We start from the raw sequence: 11,962 nt of genomic DNA, 5'->3' as shown, positions 1-11,962 counted from the left end.
TGACATGACACATATTTAATTTCCATCATGTGGTGCATACTGGGACTCTTAATCAATCTGTGAGAGAACAATGTTATATGAACAAAATACAGCATAACTATTTATTAAATGGAGGGTATTATACGATAAGACCAGTTTTGTCCGTGATATTGACCCAGTCATTGATCAAGTCTTTACTCAGCCCCAACATGGAAGTATAGTTCAATTGTGTCATCTCATGTGAAATGTACATACTGTGTAATTTTGAATCTATCAAAATGGTTGTCTCTTCCATACACATTTTTTTTGTTGCTGTTGAAAGACTGCATTTGCACTGCGAAAAGTGGAGAAACGTAACCTTCCACATGTTGTACAAAACATACCATGGGACAGAGGAACAATCAAAGATCTATTTAAAACACCAGATGGGGACACAACCATGTAGGTCCACTGACTTGTGTGCATATCCCATGTAAGGAAAGCTTGGTTGGTTTCCATATGGACGGTGGGAGGAAAAATCCCTCCCACTCTCTGACTTGAGTCTACAGTATATGTTGTGTTTTGGATCTGAGGTGAGAACAAAGACAGGTCAGAGAGTGCAAGTTAAACAACACAAATCAGGATTCTTTTTGATTTTGCAGATCTTGGCATTGCTTTGTTCAGCCTCTGTATCCTGAATGAAATGTTGTCATGTTTTTATTATGAGTTCAGATTATACTGATGAGGTGTCCAAGGGGGTGTGAACATAACAAGGTTGTAGTATCATGCAGCTGAAAGGCATCACCTCTGAATGTGTAGCATATGTGGAAGATAGAATACATTGATGGTTATAAACTATTATGGTAAAACTCTATCACCATGCTTTCAGGTGTTATTGAACATTCCGGCCCCTTCTATCGCTGTGTATACCATTTTTTGTTTCTTTTTCTTGAATTGAAGATTGTCAGTGAAGTAATGACGTCATTCTGTATTCCTGTTTACATCCATGTTTACAGTCGGGGCATGAGCCCCAACCAACTTGAGCTAACATGACGCTTGACAACACATCATCATATTGTATGCAGACACACACCACAAGGACCTTTTCAACCTTCCCAAAAACATCTTGTCTGCGGAACAATGCAACAATGAGCAAGCAACTCTCTATGGCTTCAATATTCCTGCGAGAGCTGTCCAAAACCCTGTCATGAGTTCTTATGCAAGAAGAGCCACAATCAAAGGCTTCTCCGTTTAAGTAGTCAAACTTGTTTCAGGTTCATGTGGCAGAAAATGTAACCTTAGTTGTGAAGATTTGTTAGGGTCCATAAGCATATATTTGAAGCATATGGACCATTACTGGCTGAAGAACAAAAAAAACTGCTTTGGTTGAAACTGGGAATTGTAAGGCCACATTAGAATGGTAGAAAGACTAACAAGAAGACTGTGGCCTTTATAAGGGAGAGCAAGAGAGAGAGAATGTCTCACCATATGGCCATGTGTGCTGGATGTACTTCAGTGTGCATCATAGGGATATGCATCCATATGGATATAAATCAGTAGCTATATACATCAGTTCATGAATTAATGATGTGAAGAAGAAACTACATTTGCATTCATTCATCTTTACATAATGTGCTTTAGATTTACATATCGACCAGTAGGTTATTCAACGGTTATGCAACGATCAATTGGATATACGAGTGATATCACCTTATATTGAATAAAGCATTTATGATATTGATATGGTTATATTTTCTTCCATAGGTTATTTTCATTTGTATTAGTGGTATTTTGTCACTTTCCAAGGGACCATTAATGTAAATTAGGGGGTGACTTGAAATATTTTTCTTATGTATAATGGATGAGGTTCAGAGCTTAATAACGAATCTTGTATATAAGACATGTCTAAAGGAAAGTAGCCCACTAACATAGGTAATTTCTGTACATTAAGCAGACTTGGGAACCTCCTACGGTGTTTCCATTGTAAAAAAAACTTAACAAATTGTTAATAAACTATGTGTTGTATATATTTCTAGTCGTAAAATCTCTTTCTAACACACAGGTGGCTGAATGTGTTTTCAATGTCCCCGGCCATCACTTAAGGATTCTGGTGCTTTGAGAAGTTGTAATATATGGCAAAAAGATAGAAAGGGGGGGAATTAGTGTTATACCGACTAAGGTTTTTTGTGTTCTAGAGGTGGACATTCCTTCAAATTAGGCTATTTTACCGCAAAGGATTAGAGGCATTGGTTTTGGATTAGGTCACTATCCCTTTGCATGGCCTAACTGCAGAAGTCCTGCTGAAATGCAGCAAAAATATAGCACTTTTATCATCCGTGTGAACTGTGTGACTCATTCTTCTTGTGTCTCGGAGCTATTCCTAAATTCAAAAGTTGTCCCTCCAGACATTGGCAATCCCAGAGAGTGTGATCATATTGTACAGTCCTTTTACATGTATGGAGTACAACGTTTATTGTTACTGTGATAACAGTGATTTAGCAAAGTAACAAGTTTGTTTTCTCTTTCTAGTCGACTCTCTTCTGTTATTTTATTTTATTTTTGAAGACAAAGAAAGAAGTGGTGTCCTCTGGTCCTCTGATTACAGAGTATTCAAGTGTGTTTCGTTGCTAGATGGTCAGGGTCATATGATTGGTGATTTGAGCATAAGATATTGGGTGTTATCGGTAGATTTGATGTTGTATGACCCGGCAGCTGTGCTGGTATAGCCTTAAAACACCTAATGTTTTATTTAACACGAAAAACATCTTAAACAATGCCCACATTTGTTGTCAGGTGACTGAATTAATGACTAAATTGATGAAGTACAATTAATTTTGCCGAATCATTGTATTTTGCCAAATGTTGTGTTTTAACTCTAAATGTCTGATCGTGTCGAAGAAAAATAAATATATGATCAAATCTGGGAATTCTTTTAACAGAGTAACAGTTTTTTTCCTTTCACATCATACTGAGGCGTCTGCATCTATATCTGGCTTGTTGGTTGTTCCCACTCTATTTCACACAACTCTACCTCTTAGCTACTTCTGAATAAATGATGTTAACAAAACACTGTTCGGAAAGAACATCCTCTCCACCCCAACCGGCCAAATCAGGTTATTTCCTGGTAGGAACCGGAGATGGAAGTGTTTGAGTTGTTCCCAGTTTAATGAAGGCCTTTGCTCTGATGAGGACTCTGGCGTATCAGGCGTTGTTGGTAGATGTCATATGTCTAATTACACATGTGCCATGCGTAATTAGGATTCCTTTTCATCAATGGAATGCACTAGTGGATGCACTGTTAGTGTCTGTCTCTCTGTCCTGTCTGTCATAGACCCCCCTCGCCTCCCCCAACACATACAAGGCAACGCACAAATATGTAAACTGATGTTTTCAAGTAACCCTCTGATGACTCTGTTATTATTTACACTGCTGTTCACTGTGCCATCACTAGCACTCAGGGCATGGGCGCTGTTGGGCCAGGATAGACCCTCTCACCGCCATGGGTGGGGAGGGGGGGGGGGGGGGTCTATGACAGACAGGACAGAGAGACAGAACATGTGAGGTGGCGGATCCATCGATGGACCCTGTCCTCCACACGGTCGTAGCTTTTATATATCTTCTTTCCTTCTTCCTTCTTGTGTCGCTCCGTTTGCAGCAGCTGTGGAGTGTATCCACAGTTGCTGCCCGCTGGATCCAAGCGTTTGCCCCAGTGCACAGAGGGGTATAAATAGTGAACCCCCCCCCACCCCCCCAAAGCTCTGCGTTAAGTGATTGAGTAGTGCCAGGCGAGTTTGTTTCGATGGATACGCCACCTCCACCCGGCGGCTGTTGTTGGTTACCCTGTCCCCCGGCCAGTACCCTGGCATTTGCAGTGGATCCCTTGTTGGCCGTGTTGGGTCAACCTGGGGGCCACAGCACCGGGGGCCCTGAGACTAGTGATGTGCGTGCGCTGAGCGGAACGACATGGTGTAAATAATACCCTGGTTTATCAGCAGAGGATTACTAGTAAAGTTCAGGTGACATATTTGTACTTCGCCCTTGGTGTAACGGGGTTGGGGTGGGGTGGGGGTTGGGGGAGTAGGGGGGGGGGGGGGTATAGTGGGGTAAGAGAAAGACAGACAGACAGACAGAAAGACAGACGGCAAGGCGGAATACTGCGCAACATCCCATGTTCTAACAAGCTCTAACAAGCAGCTTAAATAGGCCCAGAGAGACGGACAGACAGACATGTGCATCGAGTAATGCATTCCAAAGATGGAAAGGAATCTTGATGGCGGCATATACCATCTACTAACGATATACCAACGGGATTATACATTGACAAAGTGTAACTCATTACTGATTTATTGGATGAAATACTGTATATATACTGTATACAAAAGATGATATTTTCATATCACTGCTTTTGTAATGTAGGGCTTTAAAAATAGCAAAACAAAATACAGCACTTCAGCTAATTACTGCTGTTTGAATTCTATACCCCCTGAACCGTGGCAGCCGGTTTACCAGCACATGAGATAAAATTCCCTGACTGCCACTGCCACTTTTGGAAAGCATCCCAGAATGTGGGATCATTTCAGAGTAAGATGATGTATTTGTGCAGCACTGTGTGTGTGTGTGTGTGTGTGTGTGTGTGTGTGTGTGTATGCGTGTGCGTGTGTGTGTACCCTGGAGTGATTTAACAAAAAATTCAAGGGAAGCTGGAGAAAGTATCAGTGGTGTCGTCAGAGCTGTCTCAGTCTTATAATCGAGCACAACTATATTTAAACACAAACCTTTCCCAACCTTTCTGTGGATGTGCAAAGCTACTGCTTTCCAACCCTGTGTTAGCCCTACCTATTTCTATCAACAGACATACATATTGTTTTTGATGCTCGCGGCAAGGAGGACGATAGTGTAATTTGAAAAGATGTTTGAATGTTACACATCCTTTCTTCCTTCCTTCCTTCCTGAAGTGTATATCTATGTCTACATCTCAACAAATTGTTTATTCCGAGCAATACACCGCAGTCTGGCCTCCTCAGCAGTTGATCTCATGCATGGCTCCCTGACAAGGTCTCGTCCCCCACCACTCCGACTGGACTAGGACTATAGGGCTTTTAGTGGTGGTGGTGGTGTGGAGGTGGTGGCGACAGTGCTGGTGGTGATAGTGCTGGTGGTTGGCTATTATCTCGGGCCCATCCCAGCACATCCCTGAAGTGGTGTAAGGTTTTGCTAGATGACAGACTTAGTGATTATGCCCCCCCCTGCCTTCCCTGTTTGGCTATCCTGTTCAGGTGTGAATGCCCGGCTAAGAGGGGGGCACTCCTCTCCACGGGACCCGGGGAGCGCAGAGTGCCTGTTCTGAGCTTTGGTTTGTGTCCTCTCATTAACCGCCAGGACCTTCACCCCCTCGCCCGTCTCATCCCTCAATGGGGCCTACTTATCCTGTCATCGCCATGCCAACCAACCGTCAGCTCAATGGTGTGCGGGGGATTTTGTGCGTGTGGCGGTCGACACATGTATAGGTCTGACCTTCCGCTGTGTAACCGGGCGATACCTCGGGCGGTACTCGTACTCATACTAACCGCACCTCCTCTTCTCCTCTTTTTGTCCAAGCATGTGATTTGGAGGAAACAAAATGTTGACTGAGATGTCACTGTAAAGACTGGAGATGAATGGATGAATTAAAGATAAGAGGTCACTTGAGTGCTGGTCAGAGAAAGGTCTATTTATCGGGCTTGACAGGCAGTGCAGGACGCCTGTTGGCAGCTGCCTACCGGTTGACCTCAGAGGATTATGCATGCAAAGGAATATGCAAGATCAGCAGGCTTTTTTGTTACTCTGTAACACACAGGCCACAGTGTTGGCGGGTCATTTAACGATGAGACAACCACAGTCAGCGGCTCATTGAGTTCTATTATATGCAAACGATTAATGTAATTATATGGATATCATTTTGTGTGTATAAAGCAGTCAGGCAAATCCATAAAGCCGTCAAACACACCCAACCACCCACACACGCACGCACACACACACACACACACACACACACACAAACGTACATATTAGCAGATTCCTGTTCGAGGACTTGCTTTGATGTGCATTTCGGTATCTACTACCGTACATGGACAGTTCACGGGTCAGAGAGTAACATGAATGTATTTTCATTTGCCAAACAAGATCTTGTGGCCCTTCTTGGTATTACACCAAGAGATGTCCGCACTGACCGGAGCAATAAAGCTTAAGAGCTTTTGAATGTCCACTATCATATTTGACCTATTGGGGGGGCTGGGGGGCGAGGGGGGGGGGGGGGGGTGGATGGCTTTAGTCTGTGATGTGCAGCTGTCGTGGGAGAGTCAAGCAGCGACACAATACAATACTTATATAATACTCATCCTGGCATAATGCTCACACTCCTTCCCTCTTGTAGAAATGATGTGTAGGACCTGCAGCATTTCATGTGATCTTGTGTGTTAAGCTGGTCTCTCCCGATGACCTTTTCGACACCTTCAATCCTGGTTGGATGTTGTCAGCTATAAAGAAGACAATGTCAATGATTGGTTCACACCGAACCCCTACTGGAGCTGAAGGTGGATGGTTCGCATATTTACACAGACAGGTCCACATTCACACAGAATCTCTACAGCATTTAAACTGTGAATGGCTGAATAAGTATTGCCACCAACTGTCGTCTCAGTCTATAGTAAGTCATAATACAAAAATAGACTGAGACAGGTCCAACATAATTACATGCATGATTGTGCTATCTAGATGCGGTTGGAAATATACCATTTATTATGACAGCCACCAGACCATTCCTTTAATGACATGCGTCTTCACATGTTATTGTATCTCCAGCAGACATCAAGAGGCAGGAAGCGAAGGGCTCTGCGATGAAGAAGAGCCTTCCAATCATAACTTCTTCCAGCTCTTTCTCTATGTGTGAATGTGTGTGCATGTGCATGCGTGTGTGTGTCTGTGTGTTTGTGCGTTTGTGTGTGTGTGTGTGTGTGTGTGTGTGTGTATGAAGGATTAGGACACAGGGATACACGGCTGGTAATTTTGCTGGGCTATTTTTACAAATGTCTGCCTCCTGATTGTCTTGCAAGCCGATACGGCCGCCTTCCCTGAGATGCCACTGGAATTAGTTGGCCCTGAGCCAGAAATGATTATCAAGATTTGCATTTGTAAGAAAATAAGTGGGGCAATGGACCATTCGTTGGACGGTGGGGTGTGCGTGTGCGTGTGTGCGTGTGCGCGTGTGCGTGTGTGTAAGTGTGTGTGTGTGTGTGTGTTGGGGACGGGGGGTGTCGTATATACATATTCTTCTTGTTTTATTTGTCACCAGTAATACTAACCACTACACATATATTTCAACAGAAATATATTTCACTCAAGATGTACCAAAAACAAAAAAGTATTAATCTTGAAAGAGAAATCTTGCTCGGATGTGAACAGTTTTCTAGAACAAAATTGGTATGATTTCCTCCCACTCAACAACGTTTTCCTTTTGTGGTAATTTCACTGACGTCTGCAGAGCTAAAAAAAAAAAAATCATGTGAAAACATGAATAATGGAATTGTCAATGTGTCAAACCCTTGACTGGTCCGCCAACATAGTTGCATGCACTCTTTGAATCCTAATAAGCTGACAGACATGGCTCTCCAGCAGTCATCTCCATCCTTCTGTTGGGGGTACACATGGGTCACAGTTGAGTCAAATCAAATATGAATTTATTTTTAATTAACTTTACTGTCTAGTGACAAAATAAAATGTTGTAAATCAGCACGTTCATTTCTGTTTCCTTACACACACACACACACACACACATACATACACACCCAACAACCTCCCAGAACACTGATTAAATCAATACAAACACAGCAGCGACCAGTCACCCCCATAAAAGGTCCAGAAGGGCTCGCATGGGCAGCATGTCCAGCCTCCCCCAGAGAGTCAAGGCTAATAAGAGGTAGAGTATTTATAGAAGATCCCCCCGCCCATGAATTCATCCCCATAATCCTGCTGCCCTAGCCCCTCTCTCTTCCCCACCCTGTGGCTGTGTCGGTCCCAGGGTCTCCAGCCGGTCACCCACCGCCTCCAGTCCTCTCATCCTTGACTGAACATCACCTCGGAGGTAAGGGCTCCTCCTTCCATTACTCCATCAAAGCCCCCCTCTGCAGTAATTCTCAGGCTTTTAAAGAGAAAAGTGAGGAAAGATTGCGTCGTGAACTTTTGACTGCTGTAACGTCAAAGCAGGTTTGTGTTGTGTTGTGTGTATTTGTGTGTGTGTATGTGGGCATGTGATGTTGATGGGGGGGGGGGGGGGGTTGCTTGGATGCTGATTGCAGAGAAGGGGGTGCTATTACAGGGCTTTTAACCGCTTCTGTGATTTTTCTTCACGGTTTTTCGGAGCAAGCAGCTGAGAGAGAAGAGGCGACATGTCAGCCACCGAGCGCTTTGACTGCCATTACTGCAAAGACTCCCTGCTGGGGAACAAGTATGTGATGAAGGAGGACACACAGTACTGCACTAAGTGCTACGAGAGCCTGTTCTCCAACTGCTGCGCCGACTGCACGTCGCCGATCGGATGCAACAGCAAAGTAAAGAGCTTTGATTTCCATGCTTTCAGTGAACAGACAAATAAATTGCCCAAGAGTGCTAAAATAAAGTACTGGTTTTGTGTCACCTGGTAGCCCGCAGGTCATGATAGTGCACACCTTAACCCCTTCACCCCTTCGTCATCACTAGCCGTACTATCCCAAGTCACTCACCAACCACCGGTAAAACTGCACGATGCCTCTGACACTGACAGGACCTCTCCTACAAAGACCGCCACTGGCATGAGCAGTGCTTCAAGTGTGCCAAGTGCAGCCGCTCTCTGGTGGAGAAGGCCTTCGCTGCAAAGGAAGACCAGCTCCTGTGTACCGAATGCTACTCCCAGGAGTACTCCTCCAAGTGCACCACCTGCAAGAAGACCATCATGCCAGGTATGGAGCGGAAGGGTGGTGATGGGGATGGTGATGATGGTGATGATGGTGATGAGGGTGATGAGGATGATGAACAAGATAACAATGGAATGAGGATTATTGGGAAATGTGTTGTTGTGGTGATGGTAATGTATGATGATGTTGAGAATGATGAAGATGAGGATGAAGATATAATGAGGTTAAGAAGATGAAGGTGAGAAGATGAGGGCAATGAAGAGATGTCAAAGGAAGACATTGAAGACTAGACAAATGTTGAAAACGTGCTTCATTATAACCTGTAAACAGGCCTTTACAGAAGCAATGATAGCAGTTACAATGACAGCAGCAATACAAACAAGCTACTCTTTCAGCAACTACGTTAACACATAATAAACTGTACTCCTATAAAGCAGCGTAGTTTAAAGCTTATCCAGCACTTTGACCTGAACGGTGCATTTCTAGGAGAAGGGAAGGGAATGTCCCCAGGGATCAATGAACATAGTGCTTTTACATCCTTCCTGAGTTTCCAAAACAGGTACTTCAAAGAATAATGAGGCAGACCAACGTCCTCCTTTCATTCGTTCATCCAGCCACAGTTTGCACACACTTAGCAACACCATTCTCAGCACCTCGACAGCAGCAGCGAGTGAGTGTGAGTGTGTGTGTGTGTGTGTGTGGGGGGGCGGGGGGGTCTGTCTCCAAAGCGTGTCTTTCATCCAGGAGCAGCATGCTGACTAAAGCTTTCTTTGTTTCGTCTTCTCGTTCGCCAGGTTCTCGCAAAATGGAGTACAAGGGGAGCAGCTGGCACGAGACCTGCTTCCAGTGCAACCGGTGCCGGCAGCCAATAGGAACCAAGTCCTTTATCCCCAAAGACACCGGTTACTTCTGTGTGCCCTGCTTTGAGAAGCAGTTTGCCTACCAGTGCTGCGCTTGTAAGAAAGTAAGAAAGGCAATCCGGCCCGGGGCTATTTCTTTTTTTTTAATCTATACTGTGTATGTGTGCATGTGCGTGTGTGTGTGTGTGTGTGTGTGTATTGTGAATAAGGTGTGGTCTTCCTGCACACATTCACAACGCGAATGAGGTGGGCCGCAATGTGTTTGCGTTTGTGTAGCAGTGCAGGTAATTGTGCATGTTTGTGGTTGCACCCATACCTCTAGGTGTGTATACAGTGTATGCAGTGTGTATCCCTGCCCTCCTCCAGGCCATCACCGCAGGCGGGGTCACCTACCAGGAGAAGCCCTGGCACCGGGACTGTTTCCTGTGCATCAGCTGCAAGAAGCCCCTGTCGGGGAAGCGCTTCACCTCCCGGGAGAACTTCCCCTACTGCCTGGACTGCTTCAGTAACCTCTACGCCAAGAAGTGTGTCGGCTGCACCAAGCCCATCACCAGTGAGTCCCCAACAACTCCCAGGGAAACGCTGTGGCTTTTTAAAAATTGTGTCAGAGAATGTCTAATAGGAAGAGAACCGGCACTCTCTGGTAACTTGCGGTTTCTATACTGGTTGCGGTAACACATCTCTGTCCATCCGAGGGCGCTTCGCGGGCGAGTGCAGAATGAATGGGGGTCGACGGGGTTTCACCCTAAAATTCCCTGTTTCTCAGGGTGTCATTTTTTGTAACGCAGTTTGAAAGTTGCATTCAAAAGGGGGGGGCTAAGATAATACACTCAGCTGAATATTGTATTTTCTAAGTTCACTTATCTGTTCTAAAAATCTGTTCAAAAAGATGATGACATCACATATTTTCATACTGCCAGAGGTCCAGTTCTGAGTCACTTCCACACATATAATATATATTATGTATATATACATACATATTATATATAACAATTAACTTTGATGGAAAGTTAGGCTAGCTCCATAGACCCCCATTCAATCTGCACTAGCCCCGCAATCACCCCCAGTGGAATTCTAATGGAACTGCAACCAAGTTTGATACAATGGGGCGGGGGGACAGGCTCTAATGTGTGTGTGTGTGTGTGTGTGTGTGTGTGTGTGTGTGTGTGTGTGTGCGCCTGTGTGTGTGTGTGTGTGTGTGTGTGTGTGTGTGTGTGTGTGTGTGTGTGTGTGTGTGTGTGCCTGCACATGCGTCTCCTCCTCCTGCAGGTCTGGCCGGGGCCAAGTACATCTCCTTCGAGGAGCGCCAGTGGCACAGCGAGTGTTTTACGTGCACGCTGTGCTCCGTGTCTCTGGTGGGGCGGGGCTTCCACACCCAGCGAGACAGCATCCTGTGCACAGACTGCGGCAGGGAAAAGTGACCTCATTGACAGGAAGTGGAAAGGGGCTGGTGCGTTCTTAATCAGATCACTTAAAAGAATCAGAAGCGTATTTTTCTTCTTCTTCATCTTCTTCTGTGTCCTCTGTCTTTTCTGTGTGCTTTTCCCCAAAGTAGTCAAGCACTCATTGTGATCGTTTGAAGGAAAGCACATTTGATTGTTTGGGTGGGCCCGGTATCCTGGTAAATGTGCCCACCGGTACGTCCCACGTTATTAGGAGAAAGCTTTTCCAAAGTGCGGGGAGAGAGAAACTGATGTAGTCTTCCAGCCAGAGATGAAATATAAGCCCCTGGATCTCGATGCACAGCCACTTCATGGATAATAGTGAGGTGCTCAAATTGATTTCTTCCTCCTCTTACGCTTGTAGCATAAACAAGTACACCCCTTTTCATCCCCTTGCCTTGGGAAGGTCTGAAATGCATTTCTCTTTATCAAGCAATCTCTATTCAAGACCGGACCATATTTATTAGTTAGATATATTAGTTAGATAAAGGAGGCGATTTAATCAATAAAATGCACACAGTATGGCCGCAGTTAATTAGCTTCAATATCAATATAAACATGTTTTTATAGTTATCCTATGTAGGAGTGATAGGAATGCTGTATCCTGCCATGCAGATTATTATTATACATTGCAGTGAGAAAAATGCTTTTCCTGGCAAGTGGGCTTAGTTAAAAGTTAGTTAATTTGCAGAACAATAATTAAGTGTATTAAATGTATCTGTACACAAGGGCTTGATGTTTTTCTTTCTCCCCCAGTTTTTATTTTAGCCCTTTA

The 11,962-nt window shown here is 44.5% G+C and overlaps 1 protein-coding gene across 1 annotated transcript; it reads left to right on the top strand.

The window, feature by feature from the left end:
- Positions 1-8,003: 8,003 nt before the first annotated feature.
- Positions 8,004-11,873, top strand: fhl5 (four and a half LIM domains 5). The gene is made up of 6 exons (XM_084482392.1): positions 8,004-8,077; positions 8,363-8,543; positions 8,756-8,930; positions 9,680-9,849; positions 10,112-10,298; positions 11,015-11,873. Exons 2-6 carry the CDS (start codon positions 8,382-8,384, stop codon positions 11,164-11,166), a joined length of 846 nt encoding a protein of 281 aa, XP_084338518.1. The 5' UTR covers positions 8,004-8,077; positions 8,363-8,381; the 3' UTR covers positions 11,167-11,873.
- The last annotated feature ends 89 nt before the right edge of the window (positions 11,874-11,962 follow it).

The sequence above is a fragment of the Micromesistius poutassou genome, assembly GCF_964030765.1.
Source record: "Micromesistius poutassou genome assembly, chromosome: 17".
Lineage (NCBI taxonomy): Eukaryota > Metazoa > Chordata > Actinopteri > Gadiformes > Gadidae > Micromesistius > Micromesistius poutassou.
This window is presented reverse-complemented; position numbering and strand designations above follow the sequence as displayed.